At 48.3% G+C, this 27,456-nt stretch overlaps 4 protein-coding genes and 1 pseudogene across 6 annotated transcripts; 1 reads left to right on the top strand and 4 right to left on the bottom strand.

Moving 5' to 3' along the window:
- Nucleotides 1-1,814: 1,814 nt before the first annotated feature.
- LOC101771225 lies at nucleotides 1,815-9,704 on the top strand. Its single transcript, XM_022829805.1, has 15 exons — nucleotides 1,815-2,409; nucleotides 2,669-2,760; nucleotides 2,904-3,097; nucleotides 3,654-3,693; nucleotides 4,044-4,125; nucleotides 4,670-4,747; nucleotides 4,830-4,955; nucleotides 5,353-5,474; nucleotides 5,952-5,991; nucleotides 6,220-6,294; nucleotides 6,400-6,565; nucleotides 7,276-8,047; nucleotides 8,873-8,996; nucleotides 9,091-9,281; nucleotides 9,373-9,704. The coding sequence occupies exons 1-15, from the start codon at nucleotides 2,123-2,125 to the stop codon at nucleotides 9,465-9,467; spliced, it is 2,484 nt and encodes an 827-aa protein (XP_022685540.1). The 5' UTR covers nucleotides 1,815-2,122; the 3' UTR covers nucleotides 9,468-9,704.
- Nucleotides 9,705-9,741: 37 nt separating this feature from the next.
- Nucleotides 9,742-11,899, bottom strand: LOC101770838 (probable acyl-activating enzyme 1, peroxisomal). Of its 2 annotated transcripts, none has more exons than XM_022823097.1 (2): nucleotides 11,362-11,899; nucleotides 9,742-11,314 (listed from the first exon to the last, which is right to left on the bottom strand). In XM_022823097.1, exons 1-2 carry the CDS (start codon nucleotides 11,618-11,620, stop codon nucleotides 9,852-9,854), a joined length of 1,722 nt encoding a protein of 573 aa, XP_022678832.1. In that variant the 5' UTR covers nucleotides 11,621-11,899; the 3' UTR covers nucleotides 9,742-9,851. The 2 variants fall into 2 exon arrangements, with proteins under 2 accessions (XP_022678832.1, XP_004985818.1); XM_004985761.3 differs by having other exon boundaries at nucleotides 9,742-11,288; nucleotides 11,423-11,899.
- Nucleotides 11,900-12,121: 222 nt separating this feature from the next.
- Nucleotides 12,122-15,135, bottom strand: LOC101769750 (annotated as a pseudogene).
- Nucleotides 15,136-16,596: 1,461 nt separating this feature from the next.
- LOC101769350 (probable acyl-activating enzyme 1, peroxisomal) lies at nucleotides 16,597-19,668 on the bottom strand. The gene is made up of 2 exons (XM_004985758.4): nucleotides 18,899-19,668; nucleotides 16,597-18,151 (listed from the first exon to the last, which is right to left on the bottom strand). The coding sequence occupies exons 1-2, from the start codon at nucleotides 19,370-19,372 to the stop codon at nucleotides 16,712-16,714; spliced, it is 1,914 nt and encodes a 637-aa protein (XP_004985815.1). The 5' UTR covers nucleotides 19,373-19,668; the 3' UTR covers nucleotides 16,597-16,711.
- A 167-nt stretch (nucleotides 19,669-19,835) lies between these two features.
- On the bottom strand, nucleotides 19,836-26,440 carry LOC101768268 (probable serine acetyltransferase 2). 2 transcript variants are annotated; one of them, XM_004985755.3, is made up of 10 exons: nucleotides 25,865-26,440; nucleotides 24,472-24,669; nucleotides 24,301-24,360; nucleotides 24,004-24,099; nucleotides 23,890-23,914; nucleotides 23,320-23,414; nucleotides 21,761-21,927; nucleotides 20,932-21,005; nucleotides 20,743-20,832; nucleotides 19,836-20,469 (listed from the first exon to the last, which is right to left on the bottom strand). In XM_004985755.3, exons 1-9 carry the CDS (start codon nucleotides 26,135-26,137, stop codon nucleotides 20,780-20,782), a joined length of 1,041 nt encoding a protein of 346 aa, XP_004985812.1. In that variant the 5' UTR covers nucleotides 26,138-26,440; the 3' UTR covers nucleotides 19,836-20,469; nucleotides 20,743-20,779. The 2 variants fall into 2 exon arrangements, with proteins under 2 accessions (XP_004985812.1, XP_004985813.1); XM_004985756.3 differs by having other exon boundaries at nucleotides 19,836-20,511; nucleotides 25,865-26,137.
- Between the last annotated feature and the right edge of the window lie 1,016 nt (nucleotides 26,441-27,456).

The following is a 27,456-nucleotide window of genomic DNA, read 5'->3' as shown; positions in this document are numbered from 1 at the left end:
TGAACACTTATCCGCTCGCGCCGCGAGTCGCGACCGGTGAAAAGCGCAGGGCCCCGGCGTGTCCGGCCGGCTCGTCGACGAAGCTGAGCCACTAGTTACCTGAACACCTGGACGCGCGGCGCGGCTTGTCTGCCACGTGTGGGGTGTCCCCGTGTTTCCCCTGATCCGGGGCGTCGACGTGGACGATCCGTGGCCGCGGGGAGGCGGCGCTTTTTCCACGTAACTGTGCCGAGGCCCTGATCCTGATCCGGCTTTAGCCGCCCGGGTGGACGCCACGTCGGTGGAGTACGGTCTTGTCCACATGTTCCGCGTCGCGTGGCACCACGTCAGATGTGACACTGCAAAGTGCAAAGCACTGCTCTACTGGCGTACCTAGGCGAGGCATGTGGTAAACGATGTACAGTCTCTGCTTTCGCTTACATGAACTGAAAAACAAATGTACTAATTGCTTGTAAACAAAAAATTTCAAATGCTACTTTGTTGTGGTAAAATTTACTACAGTGGTTACGCTTAGTTGTGGTAACTGGTAACAACGTAACCAATTGGTCGATCCGAGTAGGACTAGGCATTGTTTACTTTTCAATTCACTGGTGTGTTGTTCTCGAAGGAATAACTTGTAGGGTACGTGAGACACAAGCACCGTAGGACAAGGGGCGAGGTTTTCTGGTAGGCGTGGCAAGTTGATATGCTCCGACACCAGGCAATTTTCTTATCGCAGCTCTATCCTTTCGGAGAAGATGCAATAGTATTCCAGAAGTCACCCGTTTTCTCGCTCCATCCCCACAAAGCCACAGCCAAAGTGCTTCATCTTCGTACATACAGTACATTTGCATTGCATCTCTACAATTAGAGGGCTACATGTCCTTCACTTTCCTATTGTCTCCTAGACTCAAATAACTCAAATAACTTTATTCAATAAGAAGGTCGACAAAACAACCCGAGATTAGCTTTTGGGCCTGTTTTCTTCCACTTGCTAAACTTTAGCACCCGTCACATCGAATGTTTAGATACTAATTAGAAGTATTAAACGTAGACTATTTACAAAACCCATTACATAAGACGAATCTAAACGGCGAGACGAATCTATTAAGCCTAATTAGTCCATGATTTGACAATGTGTTGCTACAGTAAATATTTGCTAATGATGGAATAATTAGGCTTAATTAGGCTTAATAGATTCGTCTCGCCGTTTAGATTCCACTTATGTAATTGGTTTTGTAATTAGTCTACGTTTACTACTCCTAATTAGTATCTAAACATTCGATGTGACACGTGCTAAAAATAAGACACGGGAAGAAAACGCCCCCTTTGTTGCAACCACGGGCTCAGACGAACCAATTAGTTTTTAGAATATAGTTGAATTTTCCGAATCACTATTAATTCACATATCATAAATGTGATCCTCACTTCAGCATAATGGCTAGCTGCAAGGCCGTGGCTAGCACGATGTGAGTCGATCGTGACAACACAAAACGGTAATGATATCGTGTTGATACGAATACAATATCGTCTAGTGCTATTACGAGACGTGGATATTGACAGACGATGGAGTTTGTGACGTTTCCATTCCCCTTAAACTTGTATTATCGTATCATTTCAATTCACCATAGTAAAAAATCATATATAATTTGAAAAAAATGGAAATGTCCGCCTTTGCAGCCACAGCTAGAGTCGCATCCGTGAATGGTCCCACTCCTACAGCACAGGCCACAGACTCCGTTCGATCTGAATCGACCACCGACATGTGGGCCCCGCCACCCCAGCCTTCTCCCTCCTCCGTCTCCCCGCCTCCTTCCGTCTCTCCCAGCCCCATATCATGCCATATCATGCTCCCTTGCCATTCCCGGCCTCCATCCAAAGCATCTCCGAAGATCTAATAAAACCCATAGAAACTTGTCCCGTCTCTCTCTCCTCGGCCCCGCGGGAGCGAACCCTTATCAGTCGCTCTCGTTGGCCCGGAGCAGCAGCGATGCGCACCGCCTGCCTCCGCCCCACCATTCGTATAAAACCTTCCCCTCCGCCTCCCTCCTCCCGCCACTGCTAGACGACCGGCCCGTCCACCCGCCGGCACCGGCCGCCGCGCCCGCCCCCCACGGCCCCGCCCTCGCCGTGGCATGAGAAGATGGCCGCGTGCTCCAGGGGCCTCGCGTGGCCGCCGTTCGATCTGACCACGGCGAGGGGGGCGGCGCCATGGCCGCGCCGCCCCGCGCCGCGACGGCGCGCCGCGATCCGGTGCTGCTGCGCCGGGGCCGACCCGGAGCCGCGGAGGCGCCTCTCCAGGGCGGCCGCGGCCGCGCCCGAGCGCGCCGAGGAGTGGCGCGTCGATGGGAACAAGCCATCCGCCGCCGCACCTGGCCGGCGGCGCGCCAGCCTCACCGCCATGCCTCCGCTCCCCTTCCCTGCACCTCGGTACGCGGGACGGCTGCTGGCCACGTCGCATCTAGGGGATTTTTTTTCTAGTTCTAAGGACTTGTGGAGTGTGCCCGCATTTTACAGTTACTAGTCGATTGCATCATTCCGACATGTGGTGTTTCTTTTTCCTGATTTAGATTGCGTAATGACAAGTTAATGTGCCAATGCTTTTATCAGAAGCTTCAGATATTGTAGTCCAATGCACATTGCTTAGGGAATGGAATTTTAACACGCATTTTATTGTTTACTAGTATAGTTCTAGAAGGCAATTCAAGCAACAAGATTTCTATCCGCGGTGCACGCAGAGGGGACCGGCCCCTCAATCCCGGGATACCCCGCCCAAGAGAGGTAGGCTCCTTGCTGACATTTTCAATCCTAAGAGTAAAATGTTGGTTTAGTCCAAAATGAAATGCTCCCACTTGTAGAGTCCAAACTTTAGGTCTTTGCTTTGCTAAGGAAATGCATGTGTTTGTTTGGCACCTGCCTTATAGACACTGGTATTGCTAGTGAGAAGGAGTGGGGAATCAACTTGCTGGATGAAGCAGTCAAGGAGTCCGGAACGAACGAAGATGGAAGCACTTGGTACAGGGAGAGTGGAGAAGATCTCGGCGAGAATGGGTTCCGGTGCCGATGGGCAAGAATGGGAGGACAGAGCCATGATGGTTCCACAGAATGGAAAGAGACTGTATGTTTTTGGCTCTTTACTTATCCTGATGGATCATATCTGTCCTCGTTCAGTTGCCTTTACAACATGCTTGCAGCTTTAAATAATTGGTGTGTGGCTTTGGGTGCTCTACGTTTAGATCTTACCTTTATTTTTAGTGATTTGCTTGAGTAGCAGGTCAACTTTAAGCACAATTTACAAACTCTACTAGCATTATAACTATTGCTTCTATAGTGTAACTGTTAATGTACCTTTTATTTTTAATAGCTAGTTTTTAGTTTGTGGCATTACCTTTTGAATTAAGGTAATTATTTCATTTCACTAAAAAAACTCTAGCATGGGCACTGGCACATGGATATTCTCTGCTAGCTTCAACATCACTGTACTCAATCAAGCATGGAGGCTTGAAACCTTAACCTCCCAAAGCTAGACACAAGACACCTAACTGTGTTGACAAATTGCTGAAGTGCTGGACAAAGAACCATTCTTTGTCATCAATGACCGACTGAAGCTTGCGAGTTCAGTAATCTTGTTATTTAATTACTGCAAATCTTAATAACTTTATTATATGTGGCAGTGGTGGGAGAAAAGTGACTGGACTGGATATAAGGAACTAGGTATGCAAAGTATTCTTTTATAATGGAGGCTCTGCCTCTTTGTAGCATATGTGTGCTTTGATAATTTAGGATGGTATATAAGTTTCATGATTGTTGAATTGCAGGTAGCATGGTTATTGCGCATTAGCACGCAAATAACGTTGTTTAGTTATGCTGAACACTTTGTTTTTGTTTTCTTTCAATGTATGCTTATTGAAATGTTCAGTCAACATGATTATTGTGCATTAGCAGTTCAGCACACAAATTTTGTTGTTTTAGCTATGTTGAATGCCTTTGTTTTGTTTTTTTTTCAATCTATGCTCGCTTCTGCTGGGACTGACTTTTCAATAAAATACAACTATAAACATTAGGTGCCGAGAAATCTGGGAAGAATGCTTTAGGTGACTCTTGGTGGGAAAAATGGAAGGAAGTTTTGTACCAAGATGAATGGAGGTAAGTTAACTAATCTGTAAAATCATATATATTAAGTATACCAGTCCTACCCGGGTAAGACATGAGATTTAGTCTCCATTGCAAACCTAAGAACAAAACATTGATGAAGACCTTTCTTATAACCAAGATTACATATGGAGGTCCATCTGGCCTTCTTGTTTTAAGTCTACTTTGAGAATGATGTTGATTCTGTAGCTCTACTGAGAACTTTTCATTTTTAAGTACAAGCAGATTGTTACCACCTATTTGCATTTGTAACACCGTCCATGGCTATGCACCCATGTTATTTAGATCATCAGGTGTGAAATTTAGGTGCAATGTTCTTGCACAGACAAATGATCTGCCACATCATTATTCATGTTCCCTATTGGGAAATCCAGCCAATCCATTGGTGTAAATGTCACTATACCTGATGATCTAGCCCAACCTTAGCTTACAGTATACCTGCCATGTCTCACAGTGTCAGTTTCTTCTTTGACATCCATTCAAGGTTAGAACAATCCCACTTGAGAGATACTGACACGGGTTGCCTTGTCCCATACAGCAATCTTGCAAGAATAGAGAGAAGTGCTGAAAAACAAGCAAAATCAGGTGCAGAAAATGCTGGGTGGTATGAGAAATGGTGAGAATTGGATTGTTTTTTTTTCATGGTTCTGGTTGAAAGTCTGTAAAGTTCATTTTGATCCATAAATATTTTCTACTAGGTGGGAGAAATATGATGCCAAAGGCTGGACAGAAAAAGGTGCTCACAAATATGGAAGGTTAAACGAGCAGTCTTGGTGGGAGAGGTGGGGTGAACATTATGATGGCCGTGGATTTGTATTGAAATGGTGAGCCTTTTTCATATTTTCAGCATAAGCTATATGGTCATAGAAGATGCGTGTACAGCCGGTGTTGTGCTTAATCTTGAATGTTTAGTTTCCAAATCACAATTTCCAAATTACCCTTTCATTACAACAGAGAATTTCTTGTTGTTTATCGGTATGTAGATTCACATATCAATTGGTTAATTGCACTAAAATGTACGCTTGACACCAGTACATAGTTCGTAGTGATACTTTGATAGTGAGTTGTTCCTCTGAGGGACAAATTGATGCCCTGTCTTTACATTTTCTGTCTGCAGTTCTGCACGATATTGGGAAGTTGTTTATTGTTACATATACTTTCTCCTTGACTGCCACTCTGCCAGTGGTTGATAACACCTTCATTGCATGAATGTTCTTACAGGACAGATAAGTGGGCTGAGACAGATTTAGGCACTAAATGGGGGGATAAGTGGGAAGAAAAATTCTTTGCAGGAATTGGTTCTCGACAAGGGGAGACATGGCATGTATCTCCTGGCGGTGGACGTAAGAACCATTACCACTAAATACTTTATATGCACAGCATTTTTCTCATATGCATGCTAGTTATTAAGATACAGTAGCCCCTCCATTTCCGAACATAATGTGTTAGCATCTGTCAATCATTTTTTTACTATGAGCATCATGACAGAAAAATCATCTAGATTGGCCACCTTATGTTTTTTTATGCTAGTTGGATTTTGTGCCAAATGGGTCAAGACCACATCAACGTCCAAAGATGTATTGAAATCTGACAGCACAACAGCATACCTTTAAATCATGTACCTTTCACACGTGTATATTTGTTACATTGTGAAATGTTACTTTTGAGATATGCTTCACTTCCACCTCTTCTTTTTCCGAGCCTTTTTATCTTTCCTTGTGATTGTGCTGGTACCACTACTTTATGATTGGGATATAAAGTGTCATAATCTACTTGGAAAAATATGTACTGGCTACTTACATTGGTATTGAAACTTTCAGGCTGGTCAAGGACTTGGGGAGAAGAACACTTTGGTAATGGGTAAGTGATATAATAATGTTTTGGTCTAACACTTGACTGGAATTGGACTGCATTTAGACTGTAGACTTTGAAACATCTTATTGGTATTTAGACTGCAGACTTTTCCTAGCATCACCATACAAATGATTATTATCTTGGATGTTAATACCAGTAGTAAATTGTTTTGAAGTTGACTATATTGTCACTACCAGTGGATCACTGCTAAACCATATTTGTCGTGGATTTCAGAAAAGTCCACAAGTATGGAAAGAGCACAACTGGCGAGAGCTGGGATTTGGTAGTCGATGAGGAGACATACTATGAGTAAGATATTTGTTCTGCTGATGCTTTTAAACATCTCCTTGGTACCAATTTGACCAATGATTGGTTGAATATGAATCTCATCGACTTGCACTCATTTTGAGCCAGGGCCGAGCCTCATTATGGATGGGCCGATGTCGTCGGGGACTCGACACAGTTATTGTCCATACAACCTCTTGAGAGGCCACCCGGAGTATTCCCGAACATCGACTTCAGCTCCGCACCCCCACTGAACGATGATCCCCCTGGCATGACTCCTTCCTCCCCTCTGGAGTGAATTAGATTGCCAGCGCAAAGGAATTTTATCTTTCTAGGCTCCAAATTTTGCCTGTAAGGGAACATTTTTTTTGTAGGAAGTTGATCGACCCCATTCCCTGCCTCCATTGGTTCATTCATTCTTTTGTATGCTTTCCCTAATTCCCCTTCCACGTTCTAGGTTCAGGGAATTTTGCTTGGCGAATCATGTGAAATAATGAAATGCCTCGTGAGTATATTTCCCAGTGCTATAAGCCTGATGTTGATTAGATTCGTCCATAAACCTGCACGCGCCTCGTTTGTCCTAGTCCCGATGGGAGTGGACAAAGCGCTTTCCATGGCATCGAGTACCCACGCGTCTGGTGTCCGGCGCGGAGACGTCGGCCTCGCGTCGTGGGCGACTTGCCATTTTCCTGCGCGTCCAGGCCAGGCCCCAGCCAGTCTGTCTTGGTCGTCGGTCGACAACGCCCGTCGGAACCCGGGAACGAGGCTTTGCTAGTTTGCTGCCTGCATTTCTTCAAGCTCGGAAGCTGGCAGTCCACCTTGGCCTTTTTCTTGCCCGTTGGAAAGTCATCACATTTTCCCTGTTGGAGCAGATTTCTACGATGGAGACCGATCGCTGAAACTTCAATGGATTTTGCAGTACGATCCAAATTTTTTTCTTCGAGGGAAATCAAACGGAGAAATGGAGAGGGGCCCACAGCGCAACCATTTAAGCCGCCTTAACCCCCTGACTTGAGCTGCCGGGCAACCTCCAATCCGCCTCCCGCGTCAACACTCCGGTCAAACCTCCCCTCCCAAAGCCTCCAAACCTTTCTCCTCGCCGCGGCCAGCCCGGCCACCATGCCGTCGCTCGCCGGCCGCCTGACCGTGCCGGCCGCCGCGCTGCTGTTCCTCTTCTTCGCGGCGCCCGCCTCGGCCGCCAACTTCACCTGCGCCACGCCAGGCGCCACCTGCCAGTCCGCCATCGGCTACGCGGTGCCCAACGCCACCACCTACGCGGGGCTCGCCGCCCGCTTCAACACCACCACCACGCTCGCCGAGCTCCTTGGCGCCAACAACCTCGCCGCCGACACCTCCCCCTCCGCGCCCATCGCGGCCGAGGCCATCGTTCGCATCCCCTTCCGCTGCCGCTGCGGGAGCAACATGGTGGGCCAGTCGGCCGATGGCCCCATCTACGTCGTGCAGCCGCAGGACGGGCTGGACCACATCGCCCGCGACGTGTTCGACGCCTTCGTCACCTACCAGGAGATCGCCACCGCCAACAGCATCCCCGACCCCAACAAGATTAACGTCGGCCAGAAGGTGCGGATCCCGCTGCCCTGCTCCTGCGACCCGGTGGACGGCGTCACCGTGATGCACTTCGCCTACAGCGTCGCCAAGGGGGACGAGACGTCCGGCATCGCCGCCAGGTTCGGGGTGAACCAGCAGGCGCTGCTGAATCTGAATAAGCTAACCGACCCCCTAAAGCAGGGCCAGATTCTGGATGTCCCCCTCCCTGGTAAGTGCGCTCCTCTTCATGATCTTGTGCTCTTAATTACACATGCAATATGCTTGGATTAACACATGGTAGCACGTTCAGAATCATACGATTCATTGCCTAGCTCAGCTGCCATGACTATGAAGCCGTTTAGTGGGCTAGTGCCAAAGAAAATTGCTAGTTCTGCTGCAGAGTGCAGAGGAGGGGCCAAACTGATGAGTTAGTTGCAGAGGATGAGTGCGTGAGTTCGAGGCAGAGAGATGACTTCTTTCGCTTTCATAAATTTGTCCTAGGTAACTTGGGTCTGCTAAACCAAATGCAGGGTTCTAATAGGATATTGTTTGGAAATTGGATTCGGCCATGGTTCCCGTGGGTGGAGATTGTTTACTAAAGTTCTTTTTAAAAAAGATGCGTTGACTTGGTGAGCTGGACAAGGTTGCTGCACATGCAAGGTTGTTCAGAGACGCCGAGACACCTCAGGCCACCGTTGTGAACGGCATGGAACATTTATTAGACAACTCCCTGTTTGTTCATCCTGCGCGGCAGGACAAGTCCACCCATTTGAATATTTATTAAGAAAACACAACTCATTCAGAAGAAATTCGTTCAAGAAATTAACCTTTTAAGTTGTTATATGTTGCTGTCACCGGCCAAACTGTTTGACTTTCTAGTCTGAACTCTTAACATACTACTAAAGCCAACTCTCCACTGCTGACAAGTCACAATTGCCATTGATATTTGGACGCATCCTTTTGACTACTGTTCATTTTCTTTTCTTATGCATTCGCAAATGATTTCGCAGCCACCAGTCGGTACTAACTGCTCTTGGAATTTCTGTACTCTCAGTTTGCCGTTCGTCGATCAGCAACACCTCGGCTGATCACAGTCTACTGCTCCTCCCGAATGGCACCTACGCGCTCACCGCACAGAACTGCATCAAGTGCAGCTGCAATGCAAACAACTACGAGCAGTAAGCTCCCCTGCCCCCATTTCTCTTTTGGGATTTGCCAATCACCGTCACTGACCAGGATAATTCATATTTCTTGTCCCCATGTGATCACCAGGCTAGACTGCTCCCCAGTGCAAGACAGAAGGTGCCCGGCACTGCAGCCCTGCGATGGAGGTCTGAAGCTTGGGAGCACGAACGGCACCGGCTGCGAATCCAAGATGTGCGCGTACACCGGTTACTCCAACACCACGTCGCTCAGCATACATACCGCTCTTGTAACTGCAAACGAGACAGCGTGCCAACAGAGTAAGTACAGCCTGCAAATCTACAGCACAGAACGTTTTCTGAGCATACTGAGTGCATCAGGTATTCAGGTTTCTAATGGTTGGTCTTGCAGAGGGAGGAGCTGCGAGGTCGGAGTTTGCCGGGTCCATGTGGAGAATGTCCGCTATCTCCTTCCACATGGTGCTCATCCTGATCTGCTTCCTTTGATGCTATAGAGGTTAGAACTCTATAGATGTTACTATACGATGTGAGTCACGGTGAGATTGTTGTTGTAACTTTGCGTGTATGTTAGGTCTGGTTTATCTAAGATTTTGTTCTCCATTGGTATAGATGTTTGAATAAATGAAGGAAGTGATTATTTATTAGATTGGATAATCAATAATGCATCCCATGAGCATCCAGCTCTTGGAATGTGTCGTTTCAGAATAAAAAAGTTCATGTCCATAGATATACTGTACCATGCTGGTTGTTAGAACAAGACTGATCCATAATGGCACACCATTCTGAAATTACATCAGCAGAATTGAGCAAGCTAAACCATCACATCAGCACACTCTCAGGAATGAGCTATATTCCCAGCAGCAAAGTCAGCTAGAGTCTGCTTCTGTCTGGCTTTCGCAAGCTTCCCATGCCCCTCGCCTTCTCCCGGAGCAGATATTTCTGCGTCTTCCCGGTCGAAGTCTTGGGGAGGTCGCTGAACACCACCGTCCGCGGCGCCATGAAGCGCGGCAGCCGTGCCCGGCAGAACTCGATGATGTCCTCCGCGGTGGCTCTCGCCCCGTCCTTGAGCGTGACGAACGCGCACGGCGTCTCGCCCCAGTGGTCGTCCGGCCTCGCGACCACCGCGGCGTCGAGCACCGCGGGGTGCCCGAACAGCACCGACTCCACCTCGATGGAGCTTATGTTCTCGCCGCCCGATATGATGATGTCCTTGGACCTGTCCTTGAGCTGGAGGTACCCGTCCGGGTGCCGCACGCCGAGGTCGCCCGTGCGCAGCCACCCGCCGCGCATGGCCTCCTCCGTGGCGGCCGCGTCCTTGAAGTACCCGCTCATGACCGTGTTCCCGCGGAGCATGACCTCGCCGACGGCGCGCCCGTCGGAGGGCAAGGTCTCCATGGTGACCGGATCCTTGATGGCGATCTCATGGAGCATGTTGTGGGGGACGCCCTGCAGCGCCTTGATCCGGGCGCGCTCGGCGGGCGGCAGCGCGTCCCACTCGGGCTTCCACGCGCACACCGTCGCCGCCCCGTACGTCTCCGTGAGGCCGTACCCGTGCACGACCTCGAACCCCAGCTCGTCCATCTTGGCCAGGACCTGCGGCGGTGGCGGCGCGCCGCCCGTCGAGATTCTGACCCTCCTCGGCAGCGGCTTCCGCTCCGACGCCGGCGCGTTCACGATCATGTTGAGCACCGTCGGCGCGCCGCCCATGTTGGTCACCCCGTGTCGCACGATCTTCTCGAAGATGACCTTGGGCGACACGCTCCCGATGCAGATGCTCGTGCCTCCCTTCGCCGCGGTGCCCCACACCATGCACCAGCCGTTGCAGTGGAACATGGGCACGGTCCAGAGGTACACCGGCATGGTCACTACGTCGTTGATGAGTAACGTGGCCAGCGTGTTCAGGAACGCGCCGCGGTGGCTGTAGATGACGCCCTTGGGCCTCGACGTCGTCCCCGACGTGTAGTTCAGCGATATCGGGTCGCGCTCGTCGGCCGGCCACCGGATCTCGAAGCCGCGCGGCGCGCTCCGCAGAAGAGCTTCGTAGTCCATGCCGCCGCCGTCCATGTCCGAGATGGTGATGACGAGGGGAAGGTTGGCACTGGCGTCAGCAAGGAGCCTCAGTGCGTCGTGGGCGACGGCGAGGAACTGCGTCTCGACGAGGAACACCTTGGCGTCCGAGTGTTTCAGTAGGACAGACACCATGGCGGCGTCGTGCCGGGTGTTCAGCGTGCAGAGGACGCCGCTGGTCATGGGCACGCTGAAATGGAGCTCGTACATCGCCGGCGTGTTCGAGGCGATGACCGCGACCTGGCACGCAGCACACGGAGCAGCAGCTCAGCCATTCATGATTCATCGTCTCGGGAGATGAGTTTGACAAGGCATGGAAAGGAAAGAAGAAGAATAAGAAAAGGACAGCAACTCGTCAAGCTCCGGTGACTTACCACGTCACGGCGGCCGACGCCGAGATGCGCGAGCGCGGACGCCCCGGCGAGGCACCGCTCTCGCGTCTCGCGCCACGAGAACTGCCTGTCGCCGCAGACAATGGCCGTCCGGCCACCGTACACGAGCGCGGTGCTCTCCAAGAAGCTCAGCGGCGTGAGCGGCACGTAGTTGGCATCGCACCACTTGGATCCATCCATGGAAGCGTGCCTGCGAAATGCGATTGGGATCGATCTCCCAAATTAGCTTCTTCTTCTTCTTCTTCGACAACGCACAATGCGATCAATTGCGCAAGGCCTTTGTGGATAACGAAATTATTGATAAGGTTACGGAAGTTTTTATGAACCAGATGAGCTTGTCATCTTTGGAGGCTTAGGAGGTCAGTCGGATCAGTCACACTTCGTGTGCATTAGTGAAGTCCATGTGCTCACTATAGTAATCAATGAGGGAAAAAATCTGGAATATTATACGAACCTACATCACCGAATCGTGCTGGTGGAATCCCTTTACGCCTAAGTGCATTGAACAGGACAGTAGAGAAACCATTTCCTTTTCTCGAGCACGCCAAAATTGCTTGTGAATGCAATATTTTTTTCTCTTCGGGATGCAACTTGCAGTAGCCTGTTGCCTGTTGGTGTGTGCATGTGCAGCCTGGAAGTAAAATTCGTCGACTGTTCAGCTACTGTCCAAGAAATTCAGAATATGCTTCTAGTTCCAGTCCAAGGAGGAGCAAGTGATAAGCCATCAGCTAAACATCATGCAAGTACAACAATGTCGCGATCTCCGGATAAAATATGGTACAATCATACACTAGAAAAAACATTTTTGAATCAGGCAAATAATAGCCTCACAATTTGCTATTGGCAGTCTTTGTCAGGCTGCCCATAGCCCGGGCCTTCTCCCGGAGGACGAACTTCTGCGTCTTCCCTGTCGAAGTCTTGGGCAGATCCTCAAACACCACCGTCTTCGGCGCCATGTAATGCGGCAGCCTCTTCCGGCAGAAGCTCACGATCTCGGCCTCCGTCGCACTCCCTTCCTCCTTCAGCTTCACAGACGCGCACGGCGTCTCGCCCCAGTGGTCGTCTGGCCTCGCCACCGCCGCGGACCTCGATCGAGCTGATGTTCTCGCCGCCCGATATGATGATGTCCTTGGCCCGGTCCTTGACCTGGATGTACCCATACGGATGCCGCACGGCGAGGTCCCCGCTGCGCAGCCAACCGCCGGCCATCGATTCTTTCGTCGCGTCGAGGTCCTTGTAGTACCCGCTCACACGGTGTTGCCTCGGAACATCACCTCGCCCAGCGTCCGGCCGTCGTGCGGCACGCTCTCCGTCGTGACCGGGTTCTTGACTTCGACGTCCTGCACCGCGACGTGATGGAACCCCTGCCGCGCCTTCCGCCGCGCGCGCTCCTCCGCCGGCAACGCGTCCCACTACGGCATCCACGTGCACACGGTCGCCGCCCCGCACGTCTTCCGTGAGGCCGTACACGTGGTACATGACGAAGCCGAGCGCCTCCATCTCTAACAAGACTTGTGGCACCGGCGGCGCGCCGCCCGTCACGACGCGCACCGTCGCCGGCAGCGGCTTCCGGTCCGCGGCCGGCGCGGTGACGATCATGTTGAGCACCGTGGGCGCGCCGCCCATGTGCGTCACCCGGTGCCGCGCGATGCTGTCGAAGATGGCCTTCGCCGTGAAGTGGCGGAGGCACACGTTGGTTGGTGCCGCCCTGCATGGCGATCCCCCACGTCAGGTTCCAGCCGTTGCCGTGGAACATGGGCACGGTCCATAGGTACGTCGCCATGGCGGTGATGTCGTACGAGAGGACCGTGGCGATGGACGTGTAGTTCAGCGCGATCGGATCCAGCTCGCTCACCGGCCACCGGATGTCGAACTGTGATGTGGCGTTCTTGATGAGATCCTCGTAGTCCATGCCGTCGGAGTCGCCGCTGCTGGGATCACCTTCATCGTCTGAAATTATTAGAACGACCGGAAGGGCGTTGACGCCTGATTCGGCGAGGCGCTTCAGAGCGGCTCTCCCGACGTCAAGGAGGTGCGAGTCGACGAAGAATACCTTGAGTTGACGCCGGTTTTCGATCAAATTCAACCGACGTGGATAAGGTTCTCGTAGCCGATGAAGGAGAAAAAGAGTCCGTTGATGAAATCGCGTTGACTAATATTAGCCGTTGTTGACTATGATTCTAGAAGCCGATGAAAGACCAGGCGGGCATAGTTCGAAGCAAAATTGACTCTACCAAATAAGGGAAAGCATGGAGATTCATCTTTAATAGTTTTTAGAAATAGCTGTAATAGTTCATGTCGTATAAGCCTATAAGCCTTATAATGAATAATCATCAATCAATCAATACAACATTTCGGCGTCACGCCGTCAAAACCCTAGGAGTAGGAGTAGAGTAGATTCCACGAATTCCTTCTAGCGCGCAAGGCTGCATCGGCTTCGATTTCAGACGAGCTTGTAAGTACCGTCATCCGGTCATTACGATCTCTATTACAACTTTCTAAGTCTCATATTCTGATATTGTTGTGTGGCCAGTTATCGAGTTATGTTAGATTGCAAGTAAAACTTTCTAGGCTTTGTCCAATATTCTGCTTGTCTTCGACAGTTGCTCACAGGTATCGAGTTGTTTGGTTTTATTAAGTTGCATTGTATCGATCTCTTATTTAATCAAGCGCTCATAGTTATCGAACGGCTTAGATCTAGTTAGGTAGTCCTCATCGGCTCCCTTGCCCTTCACAGTTATCAGATCGTATCAGCGGATAGACTTTGCACGCTTTTTATTGCTTTATATATGCTAGGTCCGATAGATCTTTACCTCTGCCCCTCATATTGCTAACCGTCAGGCTCTTGACGTCAGCACACTACTGTTAATAGCCGATGCTTCGATCGGGTCTTATCCGTATCTCACGGAAGCATGGTAACGTCATTGAGCCGATAGGGACGCGTACAAGGTCTTACTGCTGCGAGCTTGTCTTGTTGATTTAATGGGCTGAAGTTAATGTTTTCTCACCGTGTTACCTTGTCTAAGTTCAATTACACGGTCATAACATTGATTAGGTTTTATTAACTTAATTAGCTTGTAAGCAGTAGGCAAGAGGTCCTTGTTTGCTGTGTTTTAATCTTTTAAGTTGATAGATTGATGTCAATGTCCTCTCATTCGTGTTACCTTGTCTAAGTTCAATTACACTTATCAAGACATTGACTAGATCTGTTAATCTATCTGATGCGCGCATGTTAACAAGGGCTCCTTCTACGGCTGTTGTGTTACAATATTTTATCTTAGTCCGTCGGCTCATATAGCTGATGGCACATTCCATTAATATTTTATTTTTTTACACTGCATGCTTGCATTAAATATCTATCTGTCGTGGTGTTTATTCCAAGAACGCCTACCCATGAGTTTGAAAAGTTTCGCTACCGATTGGCTCAGGAATTTAATGATTGGTACGTCTTGAACCACTCGCGAGCTGATTTGGAACCTGCAATGGAGTTAAGCAAATGGAGTTAAGCAGATCTTCTAGGTCCTCCGTATTATTCAACGTAGAATCTTTTTGATCCAAATTTTGTGTCAAGACCTTAACGCTGGAGTCCTTCAGCAGAACGGACAACATGGAGGCGTCATGCCGAGTGTTAGCGTGCAGAGGACCGCGCCGGCCATGGGCCCGGCGAAGTGCAGCTCGTACATCGCTGGCACATTTGGGTTGACATTTTGAGGTTAGTGAATTTTGCTGGGAAAAATCGTCATTTGCGTAAGCTAACAGGCTGGATTTGATGCTAGGAGGTTGCCAGGCTAACATCATAAAGCGCTATAAAAAGAGAAAAAAAAATCCTATTATCAATTATCACAAATCGAAACATCCAAATATCGTTTTGATGAAGTGTAATCATTATTGCTAACAAACAGTCGTATTATTATTTGAAATAGCCCTATTATTTGCTTCCAAATTCATACTCTGCTTATGGAAAGAATCCAAAATACCGCTACGGCGCTAACAAATAAATTGATCCAAAATATACCTTTTATCCTCTTCCAAACTACACACTCTGCTTATGAAAAATATTCTAAAGTACCCTCCCACCCCACAAACACAGTACATACTTCTAAATTAACATAGAATACTCTTAATATTCGTTTCAAAATTAACATAATCTTCTATATTAGGAAAAATTAGCTTCGTTGTCTTGTATCGTTCTATACTTCTATATCTGCATACTATTCACCTAAACATTAACAATATGGTTATATCGTGGAAGTTGGAAAACCAAACTAACAAAAAAAGAAAGGAAACATCATACCGTACATACTATTGCAATTTGCAAATATGTAACGAATATCCTGAACATGAGGAAAACCAGAAAGATAACTTTTCGAAAGACTGATTCAACAGAGAGATATAGGTTAATACACACATATCATATCAGTCAACCCAAAAAAGTACTGGATCATACTAATTTCACAACGTTGTAATCATTCACGCATTTTCTAAAATAGTACTAGCCGTACAGACGCACGGGTTAATCCATTGATTAAAATCTAACAAGAAAAAGAAATCAGTACAACAATTCATCCGCATGCTGCCCCCGCACTAAGCGGTGCCTAGCTAAGATGTTGGATCTGCCTAGAAATGTCTTAGAAAAGCACAAGAGCCTTTTTTCCGAGAAAAAAACAGCATCATTGTACTGTTTCAGAGCTATGAAGTATGAAGCTGATCGGCGACAGCGGCGTGTAGTTGGCCGCGCACCGCACCGTGCCCGCTGCCCGCCTGGAACACCTGGGGCTCCCCTCCTGGCCTCCCTGCAGAGCGCAGCGGAGGATACCAAAAGATGCGTGTGAGCACAAGGGGACGACGACCCGCGTGGGTGGCGGGTGCCTATCGCGTACGCGGAGATCTTTTAGAATAGTATACAGGTGGTGGTGGTGGTGGAGTGAACGATAAAAGAATAATTGTGGGGTACTGGGGTTTGCTGGAGGCGTGATGTGATCCGATGCTGCTTCGGACATTGCACCGACGATGAAGCAGCCACTGCAATACTGCACATCGTCTTGTGCCTGGCACTCTCTTTTGTTACTTGGCGATGGCTTACTTGCGAGAACACCTGCATGTCCCTATCACAGGGCTAGCCACCGGAGCTCTGTCGATTTGTATGAGGAGAAGAATGAGAATAAAGTCCTTTTCAAGCATGATATATAGGAGGGCGACATTGCAGTCTCCAAATGAAATGCACGGTACAATCATACGAGAACAATGTGTCACTTAATCACCCAAATAGTCTTAAAGTTTGCTATTGGCAGCCTTTGTCAGGCTGCCCATAGCCCGGGCCTTGTCCCGGAGAACAAATTTTTGAGTTTTCCCCGTCGACGTCTTGGGCAAATCCTCAAACACCACCGTCTTCGGCGCCATGTAATGGGGCAGCCTCTCCCGGCAGAAGCTAATGATCTCGGCTTCCGTGGCACTGGCGCCGTCCTTCAGCTTGACAAACGCGCACGGCGTCTCGCCCCAGTGGTCGTCTGGCCTCGCCACGACCGCCGCCTCGAGCACCGCCGGGTGGCTGAAGATCACCGACTCCACCTCGATGGAGCTGATGTTCTCGCCGCCCGATATGATGATGTCCTTGGCCCGGTCCCTGAGCTGGATGTACCCGTCCGGATGCCGCACGGCGAGGTCCCCGGAGTGCAGCCACCCGCCGGCCATCGATTCTTGCGTGGCCTTGAGGTCCTTGTAGTACCCGCTCATCACGGTGTTGCCTCGGAACATCACCTCGCCCAGCGTCCGGCCGTCGTGCGGCACGCTCTCCATCGTGTCCGGGTTCTTGACGTCGACGTCCTGCATCGCGATGTGGTGGGATCCCTGCCGCGCCTTCAGCCGGGCCCGCTCCTCCGCCGGCAGCGCGTCCCACTCCGGCATCCACGTGCACACGGTCGCCGGGCCGTACGTCTCCGTGAGGCCGTAGATGTGGTACACCACGAAGCCGAGCTCCTCCACCGCGAACAGGACGCGCGGCGGCGGCGGCGCGCCGCCGGTCATGACGCGGACGGGCCCCGGCAGCGGCTTGCGGTCCGCGGCTGGCAAGTTGGCGATCATGTTGAGCACCGTCGGCGCGCCGCCCATGTGCGTCACCCCGTGCCGCGCGATGCTGTCGAAGATGACCTTCGCTGTGAAGTGGCGGAGGCAGACGTTGGTGCCTCCCTGCATGGCGACGCCCCACGGGAGGTTCCAGCCGTTGCAGTGGAACATGGGCACGGTCCACAGGTACGTGGGCATGGCGGTGATGTCGTACGCGAGCACCGTGGCGATGGTGTTGAGGTACGCGCCGCGGTGGTTGTAGACCACGCCTTTGGGCCGCGACGTCGTGCCGGAGGTGTAGTTGAGCGAGATCGGGTCCAGCTCGTTCGCCGGCCACCGGATGTCGAACCGCGCGGGGGCGTTCGTGACGAGGTCCTCGTAGTCGTCGGACTCGGCGTCGTCTGAGATGGTCAGGAGAACCGGGAGGGCGGCGCTGGACTCGGCGTCGGCAAGGCGCTTCAGCGCGGCTCTCCCGACGTCGAGGAGGTTTGACTCGACGAGGAACACCTTGGCGCCGGAGTGCTTGAGCAGGACGGACACCATGGCCGCGTCGTGCCGCGTGTTGAACGTGCAGAGGACCGCGCCGGCCATGGGCACGGCGAAGTGCAGCTCGTACATCGCCGGCACGTTTGGGCTAAGGACTGCCACCTGAGAGATATGACCGATGCTGTCAGTGTTAGCGATTTTTATCAAGATCTTTATGGATCGCGATTTTTTGCTAAAACAAAATTCTCCGCAATATAGCAATAAATTAGGCCCATCACTGTTACGGGCTTTAGAGCCCACATGCCACAGGCCGTGCTGTGGTGTGGTCCAAGGGCAAGATAGAATTAAATTCGATGGTGGACCGTCGTCTAGCGTATCAAACTCAATCTCCCTCTAAAAAACCGCGAAAGGCCACATGGAATGCTGAATCTTACCCCATTTCGATCTCGAGAAATCCACATGTGATTGGGAGATGTCAATGATGGCACGATTGGCATTTTTCTAGAGCCTCGCCAAACAGCATGTTGCGCCCATACGGCGTTTGGTCGATCGAGCTTCAGAAACAGATTGCTTCCGTCCGCTACATCACCAGCTTCTGTGCCCAGGACCGGGAGGCTTGGGGCTTGGATCCAGAGAAACCAGTATCGAAATGGCATTTCCGAAGCTACGAACACACCTTTTTCTACCTTTTGCCACACCTTTTTCTACATTTGCCCGGTACCTTGACTTGAGCGATGATAAGGCGGAGACAGCTACACTAACGACAATGGAGTGAAAGGCTCTCAAATGCTACCGGTGTTTGTTCGCAACCTCACAGGCACTACTAAACATGACTGTACTCGCGCTCAAAGCAAAGGAGATTAGCAAGCAAAGCAAAAGCGTACGTGAGCGTCAGTTCGCAGGACTCACCACATCCCCGCGCGCGACGCCGAATCGGGTGGCGAGCGCAGCGGCCACGCGGACGCAGCGGTCCCGCGCCTCCGCCCACGTGTGCCGCCGCTCGCCGTACACCACGGCGGCGCGGGCCCCGTACACCGCCGCGGCGCGCTCGATGAAGCTGATCGGCGACAGCGGCGCGTAGTTGGCCGGGCACCGCACCGTGCCGGCCTCCATGTCCAGCACCACCGCCTCCTCCTCCGTCCCCGAGAGTGTGGAGAATAGGAGGGACGCCGCCACGGCCGGGGGCGAGGGCGAAGGCGACCCGTGGGGGCGGCATGGCGACGGATTTAGTAGCGCGCGAGCTCGGGCGAGGGGATTAGGGTAATCCAAGTGGGGATTAAAGTAGCAGCTGGACCGATTCTGATTCTGCAGCTGCGACCTCACGCTGCTGCTGCGCTGGTGAAGAAGTCTACGGAGCGCGAGGGCCGCCGCGGCGGCTCTCATGGCTCACGCCACTGCCTGCTGCTGATGCCTTGTTGATGCTCTCTGCGTGGGGCTGTCTGGTTGGTCGGGGCCTCTGCGAGTGCAGACTGCAGACCACGCACGTCGGTCAGATGATAAGTTGGGGAATTCGCAAGATAGGGAGGATAGCGATGGACTGACGTAGATTGCTTCACTTCATAGCTCATGTTCAGCTGTTGACACCGGCTTCGTTGTATTGTAGCATAAGCTGAAATTCATGCGAACTAAATCGAAAACGTGTTGAAATTGGTGCGTCCAAGGGCAAACCCTTCAGGAAATCAAGAGCAGCTTTGTGATTCAGGCACTTGCAGTCCTGGGCGGAAGTTAGCGTTCAGTTTGGAGGGCACTGAGATGATGGGAAAATCAGGATGATGCATGGTGCTGGTCATGACAAGCGAATTTGAGGGGAGACACATTGGACAACAGTGCGGTTCAGCAGCTATTCGGATCAAAGATGTTTCGCATTAAAGGCAGTTCAGTTTCTGCAAAGATAGCTGAAATTCCCAGCTTAACACTGACTGGGCCGTCAGATAATAATAAAAAAAAGACTTGGTCAGTGCTAACTCCTTGTGTTGTAAGATATGGGGCCTTCTATGATTATCTATATAAAAGATGAGCACTGAAGCAGGATTCTCGGATGCACTTGCATAGACACAATCCTACTGTTTCTACCACACCACTGAATGTAACTTCAGCTTCATGAAAGCTAGCCAACATACTCCAGGTCTAGACTGCTGTATATGTTTGATCTTATAGATCTCTACATACTCTGAGAAACAAACCGTTCCTAGTCCTACCACGTTTGTCAACAACGTTTCACGTTATTACAGCAGATTAAGGGTACAAGAAAACTATTAACTGGCATATTTGGGAGCCCTGGGTGACCCGTTTCAATCTTCATTTGGTTGCCTGGGCAGAAAGAGGAGCACTCAAAAGCTCATCAACTTATCCAGCCTAGTGCCAATGACGAAACGTCCAAAATGGCATTTGGTTGCTTCATCGCATTTCGACAAACTTTTTACTTCAGAACTCCATGCAAATAATACGACGAAATCCCTTTTTTCACTCAACAACAATTCCTGCAAATAAACAACAAAACTTTTTTCACTCCACAAGACTTCCTGCAAATAAGACATGGACTCACTCAGCGCAGAAGCAACCTTCGACATTCATGCATCAAGCATTTTATAAGGGCATTTAGTTAGATCTATAAATTTATTTTAAAAAAAAGTTAGATCTATAAATTGATGGCTCAACTACCTAATAATGGATTGTCCAAGGAACATTGGTACTAGAGCATGTACTACCTTTGTAAAACAGCATGTTAAAAATTAATAAAATGGAGAGCTCACCACTGATAAATAGAAAGAAGAGTCACCATTAGCTGTATCAATCATCTGAGTATCTGATGGCAACATGCTCAAAATAATCTTTTCTTGCATCTGGATCCAATCAGAAAAAAAACAGCAACATAGCAACTTAGCGATGTAGATAATGTAAACTGGAAAATTTAGCTTGTTAAAATCTCAGGGCATGCTTACCATGTTTCATAGTTAAAGAAGGATCTTCTTTCTCCATGTAACCAACCACCTTTGCGGGATTACCTACAGCCATACTTTGAAAATAAAAGGAAAACAACAGCGTAAAAATCAATGGTTAACTTATAACACAGTGAAAACCATTCAGTTATAGCAGAAATGACGACCAAATGTTAACAAAATAAGTATTTCACTAAAAAAATGCACGTAACCATAGGCTGTCAAAGATGCGCCCTTACAAGCTTGATTCCCATCAGGATTTTAAATTTCCTACAGATTCTTCACTGATTGTCAGTAAAGTTAGGTGTGCAATTTACTGAGAATAGCAGTTCATTCAGTTGGACATTGAAGTGCTGAAAGATCAAGTGCTCTTATATTTGCAATTGGTTATTATAGTCATTCTTAAGGCTCAGCTAACAAGAGATTACATGATTGAATCCCAGAAAATCCAGGATATACCACATATCTGTAGTTAGTAAGATTCGATCTGCAGCCGTTAGACATATGACACAGATGTCATACTGCTGGACTAGCTATTTAAGTTACTAACTGAAACTGTGCTCTAAGTATTAAACCAGCAAATTGCAAAGTTTAACTTTAGACATTGCAAAAGGTGTGTAAAGGTGTAGCCTCTAGCACCTCAATTAGTGAATATAGATGCAATAATATACACTGGATATTTCATCATGAATTCTCGTTGTTATTTGCCTTCTTTACAAGGACATTCATTGCAGGGACGTTATGAGGTCCCAAGTTCAGATTTGTCCCTTGGCTAAAATTTTCACTGTGGTGATATTATGTAAGACTGTAATACAGTAGTCTAATTTCTAACCTGTGGGGAGGCACATTCTTTAAAACAAGGGATCCAGCAGCAATCATGGCACCTTCACCTACATTTATGTTGCCAAGGATAGTAGCACCAGCTCCAATGAGAGCTCCCTGACCAATCTTGGGGTGCCTGTCTCCATGTTCCTTGCCTGTACCCCCAAGTGTAACACCCTGTATCAAAGGTGTGACTCATAAGCTGGTGAACTTCCATTCTTGCTACGGATTTCCCTAAAGAACAGTTAGAGATCTTACAGAATTAAACTTTGAACAAAAGGAACCAGAATGAAAAAAGAGAGAAGAAATAGGGCAATCAGCCAATGCTTATAGGATGCATATGCGAAGTGAGGACTAAACTTATTTAAGATTCCCAAAAACCGAAGGTAAAAAAGTAATTCGCAAGCTAGCATATACATGTTCCCTTTTTCTTCTTCTGTTGTACTTGTATGCGCACACATCAAAAGGTTTCTCATGCCTCTAGACTAAAATGCAAAATCTTCTGAACTTAATACAGAAAAGATAATATTCATCGAATAAATACAAATGGTGTGCATAGAGATTAGTCTAACCGAATTAGATGTCCATTGAATTAATGACAAAAATAAAAAAATGGAATAATACATATTTTATTTACGAGTACTGATATATAACTAACTTGGCATTTATATCTTCTTTGTATATTATCATCATAGAATAATACTGCATTGCCTTGCTAAATTTGCCTTTTAGAAAGGAACTACTGTCAAAATAATTATCAAAGGAAGATTCACAGTTTCAGTTGATGAAAACCTGGACACCTTGATACAGCCTGCTGCCTACCTTGACTCCTACAACTGATTAGCCATGAAGGTTACAACTTGCTATATTGAAAGGAACAAGGAATGAATGGAGCGTAATCAAATTATTTTCGTTGTTTATACATGATTTTGCCTGGGGACTAAAGGCGTTGTGGTTTGTTAAACTGCTTGTCTTTTCCACCGCTTGAAATAGCAACAGGCTCGTTATGACAATGGCTAACACTGCAGCCATAACACCATCAACTTTATGTAGTGCATAACTGCAAATGCTCTAGTGAACAGGTATAATTCAACACTGCCTTTTCAAGAAATATAGTACCAAACACTGAGTTGATGGTATAGAAATATGCAGCTACTGTAACAGCATTTTGAAGCAAACCAGCTTGACTTGCATAGAAAAAACAACCAAAGATAAATATGCATCCTTATCATGCTTCATACACAAGTCAATATTATGATTTTTGATTTATTGTTAAAAATAATTTATCTTCCATTTCTTTATAATCAACAAGAAAGTAACACGAAAGGAATCTTGGAGCAGAGCTAACAACCATACTTCAACAAACCCATTTTCAGCATTTAAGAATGACTTCAAGAACTAAACAATTCCTCTCAAACAAGAAAGGAACACAGCAAATTCTGGAATAAAAAAAACAAAACATTTCTGTCAAACATGAAAGGAACACACCAAATTGTGGAAAAAAAGATTATATTGCAAAGCATCAGACTACTTTTTAAGGGAAAAAAGAGAGCTGATTTCTGCAGTCACCTGCATTAATGAAACCCAATTTCCAACTACAGCAGTTTCACCAATGACTAGGCCTGTTCCATGATCCAACAATATTCCCTCACCAATTTTGGCAGCTGCAATGTAAGAAATAAGAACGGTAAGGGGAAAAAACTAAAGCATCAAAGCATACAACATAACTAAGCACCCTTGCAGGGTCCTGCCACTTATTTTCTAGCCTGATGAAACCATCAAAGAACTTACAGGATGGCAATAGATATAACTACGTAATCATTAAGTACAGAACTGTATGATGACCTGGTACTTTATTGAGATCAAACAGCGTAGTCCAACAAATAAACTGATAGTAATTTAGTTACTGCTAAGTAGAATTGTGACTATCATGGCTCACTGTTTTTTTTTTGAAACGTTATGGCTCACTGTATCTTGACACCTTATTTACTTCTAGTGATTTCTAGTGTTCTGTGGCATGGCTGTATCTAACTTCTCCAGTATTTTAAGGCAACAACAATCCCAGACGTACTGAAAATCATGTATAAATTTGAAATTATATAACTAAAATTTAGTCTTCTAAATTCATAGATGAGATACCTGGATGTATATCCACAGCAAAGACCTGCAAGCAATATAATAGCAAAAGTTACTCAAAAAAGGAAGTTATGCCGACTATAACAATCTGTCTGCTGCTTAAGAATCAGGGTTCACCTCACTAATACGGCTTTGCAGTGCCAAAGCCAAAACTTTACGTCCCTGGTTCCATAATACATTAGCTATCCTATAGGATTGCAAGGACTGGTAACCCTGAAAACAGCATACAAGCAACATGATAAGACACTAGACATCAGGGTCTTTAATGTCTGTGAGAATCAATTGGCATACCAATGTCAAGAAAACAAATAACATGGTAGAGAAGGATGCCACGGGCAATTTAATCCTATTCAGTAAAATGAGCAGTCAAACCCTGCCCAGATAGCATCCTGGAATGGATTTCATAATACACACCTTTAGGTATAACAATGCCCAACTATATTGCGCACAGGCTGGATCTCTGTCTTTGAAGGCCTGAATTGGAAAAGCAGCTCCCACAGTTACCAATAGATCATTAACAAGATGATGTGAAGAATGAATATGTAAACACAAAACAAATATCTTAGTAGAATAATAGTGACTCACCTGAGCATCAAGGCGAATGGAACGACATATATCTTTGTTATTCATCATAACATCATTAAAAATATCGATCAGCTGAGTAGCAAGCAATGTTGGATCTTCAAGCCTGTTTGCAAGGACGAAGCTCAACGCTCGCTCCAGACAATCATGAGACAGCACACTGGCGTACAAGAAGCTACTTAAAATAGGCTCCTTCTCAGACTGTGAAATGTGAACATCACACTGTCAGCCATCAGGTAACCAATAATACCAGTAAAATCATGCCAAATACAACGATGCATAAAGAGGGAGGCACATAAGATTAGAATAGTAAGAGTGAAAACTATCAGCATGACATTTTTTTTTGCAACATTCTTTTACAGGATTTGTTGTCTTTTCATAATTAAGTAGACATAAAGCTTTTCTGTAGGCTGTAGTTATGCTTAATGTTAATAGCTTGGAAGTTGGAACTGGATTTTATTGTTGCTTCTTCAGGTTACTTGAGCAAAACTTAGCTTCCCTACATAATAAATGCAAAAGATATTCCTGATCCTGCATGTTCAGTTCTTTGAACGATTTTTTTGCTAGAAATAGATTACGGCATCATTAAATTTGAACGCAAATGACATGGGGTTTCTAATTCACAAAGTTTGCAAATGAATCAACTTTTGACTCTTGATTTCCTTGGCTAAGCTGAACCAACACTTATTGCAAACTAAAAAGAAATCATGAGAACTACTCCCTCCGTCCCTAAATAATTGTCGTTTTTGGTTTCCGTACCGCAAGTTTGACTGGATTTGTAGAAAATACGTGCACCATTTGTATCTTCAAATAAATTTATTAAAAAACTAGATTCAAATATCTATCTAATAATTTTGTATCATAAATATTAATATTTTTTATATATATTTAGTGAAAGTTGTTTCTCGGAAGAAAACGACAGTTAAGGACGGAGGGAGCAGTTATCTTTTAAAAGCAACTCCTTTTGTCACATCAACTAATAGCCAATAAATTATCCTGACCAATCCGCTACCTTGACTAAGTAAAAAAAAAAAAAAGATGCTGCACTTGACCACCCCGCTCAAAAGACAATAACGGTGCCATTAAACCCAAGAACTAGGAAAGGCTGACTACAGAGAGAGAACAGATACTCCAAGTTGTAGCATTTTGCCACAGGAATCTGGATATAGGTAAACGGACACTAAAATAACATGCCGAAATTCCAGGAAAGCTGATGACAATTGAGAGCCACACAAACGAAAACAGAGCTTTTTTTCGAGGAACGAAAACAGAGCTTTTCCTCACTGCAACCGTAAATTCATCGTCTGGGTGCCATAAGAGAAGACAAGCTGCTGCGATCGAATCCAACCAATGCTCCAATCGAGCTGCGAGGTCCTGATTCCTTAACCATACTCACCTCAGACTTGGCCTCCGACTTGACGGCCTCCCATATGGGGTCCCCGGGGGAGTCGACTAAGCCCCGCGCCGCCGCGACGGTGCTCGCCCGCGAGCTCCCCATGACGTAGATGGGGAAAATGGCCTCGGACCGGCTCCTCCACGCCCCCGCGCACGATCCGCCGCACCCGGAGCCGGCGCCAGGCGCCACCTTCACTACCCTCCCGCGCGCCGCCGCCTCGCCGCCGCCGTGGTCCTCCACCTTCTCGAGCACCAGGCACCCGCAGGACGTCATGGGCTCGAGCGACGGCGCCCCTGATCCTAGGGTTTCGCTCCGGCGGCGGCCCGACGCGGCGAGCCGAGTGCGCACGCGTGCTGCGGGCGGGCGGGCGGGCGGGCGGGTGATGGAGTGATGGGAGCGCAAAGGCGCCGCACACGCAAACAGAGGGAGTAGAGAAAAAGAGCGGCTGGGAGCAATCGAAATCGCCGAGACGACGGGCGGGCCCCTCCACTGACGGCGGCGGTGACGGACGGCGTCCGGGGATGCGTGCTCGGGGCGGTGAGGGCGTGAGGTGAGGTTTTGGAGGCTTGTGCCTTTTGCTGCTTGGTGACGGCTTTTCGCGGGGGATTTTGCGGCGTGCGGACGTGCGGTGGGGGAGCCCCAGGGGCGGCCTGTTCTCCGACGGCAACCGAGTAGGCCTTTTGGCGGATGCGGATGGGGTGTCCTGTGTCCTCACCTCCCCCGTGGTGGTGCGGCGTCCGCGGGTCGGTTGGACGGGGCTCCAGGCGTGTGTGGTGCCCGGAGACGTTGCGCGAAAGGGCCACGGCTCACTTGGGGTCACCGCGCGCCCATGGTCCCGTGCCCGTCCCGTGGATACGGGAGCTGCTCCCCGGTGCGTCTCATGCCGCCGAGGTGCCGGCCGGAGGTGATTTTCGTGCCATCACCAGTTTGGTGGTGGCGGGGATATCTGAGCAGGAGACTCCCGCCGCCTGAGCCTGACACGCCGTGCTCGGGGTGCCGGGTGTGTCCGTTCTGCTGCAGCCTGACACCAAACAGACTGGTAGCTTCTCGTTCGGTTCCGTGCCGGCATACCCAAGGTACATGGTGGCGCCGGCGTGCTGGTGGACTCCTCGTGGTGCGCTCTTATTGGCTGATGAGGCCGCGGCAAAGGGTCACCGGCTCTCAACGAGTTGATATATTATATATTTCAATGTTCATAATTAAAATTGTCATATCATGAAAGTGTTTCAAATATTAATTCGATAGTATTGAATTTGTATGGTATATATAATAATCATAATATTACGTACATCCATAGCATGTGTTAATGATAGGTGGGTCCAAGCCCTACACGTCATTGACACGGCAATGGCGCGTAGAAAGTTCATTGTTCAATGGTAATCGAGGTTTATAATCATAAATTCAAAGACTAAGTGTCGATCAAAGATAAAAAATCATATTAACGTTGATAAGGATCTGATTTTAAAAACTCATAGAGGAATTTCATTGTTTTTTTCACGTGCCTTGTGCATCCACCTCGACTTTCGCAAGCGACCTGGACTTACCATCTTGTCCATTTTCATTAATCCTTTCTTTCGAGAGAGGGAGTAGCA

Source organism: Setaria italica, chromosome IX (assembly GCF_000263155.2).
Source record: "Setaria italica strain Yugu1 chromosome IX, Setaria_italica_v2.0, whole genome shotgun sequence".
Lineage (NCBI taxonomy): Eukaryota > Viridiplantae > Streptophyta > Magnoliopsida > Poales > Poaceae > Setaria > Setaria italica.
This window is presented reverse-complemented; position numbering and strand designations above follow the sequence as displayed.

Bases quoted from the DNA above. Each gene is read 5' to 3' on its own strand.
- LOC101771225 (XM_022829805.1), top strand. From the start codon at position 2,123: ATGGCCGCGTGCTCCAGGGGCCTCGCGTGGCCGCCGTTCGATCTGACC. The intron at 4,126-4,669 runs GTAAGTTAACTA...TGTCCCATACAG, and splicing joins TTGTACCAAGATGAATGGAG to CAATCTTGCAAGAATAGAGA. The intron at 6,566-7,275 runs TGAATTAGATTG...CCGCCTTAACCC, and splicing joins CTCCTTCCTCCCCTCTGGAG to CCTGACTTGAGCTGCCGGGC.
- LOC101770838 (XM_022823097.1), bottom strand. From the start codon at position 11,620: ATGGATGGATCCAAGTGGTGCGATGCCAACTACGTGCCGCTCACGCCG. The intron at 11,315-11,361 runs GCCTTGTCAAAC...TGAATGGCTGAG, and splicing joins TCTTCTTCTTTCCTTTCCAT to CTGCTGCTCCGTGTGCTGCG.
- LOC101769350 (XM_004985758.4), bottom strand. From the start codon at position 19,372: ATGAGAGCCGCCGCGGCGGCCCTCGCGCTCCGTAGACTTCTTCACCAG. The intron at 18,152-18,898 runs GTGAGTCCTGCG...CATATCTCTCAG, and splicing joins GCGTCGCGCGCGGGGATGTG to GTGGCAGTCCTTAGCCCAAA.
- LOC101768268 (XM_004985755.3), bottom strand. From the start codon at position 26,137: ATGACGTCCTGCGGGTGCCTGGTGCTCGAGAAGGTGGAGGACCACGGC. The intron at 23,915-24,003 runs GTGAACCCTGAT...TATTGCTTGCAG, and splicing joins TGCAAAGCCGTATTAGTGAG to GTCTTTGCTGTGGATATACA. The intron at 21,006-21,760 runs GTTAGAAATTAG...TTATTTTCAAAG, and splicing joins AAGAATGTGCCTCCCCACAG to TATGGCTGTAGGTAATCCCG.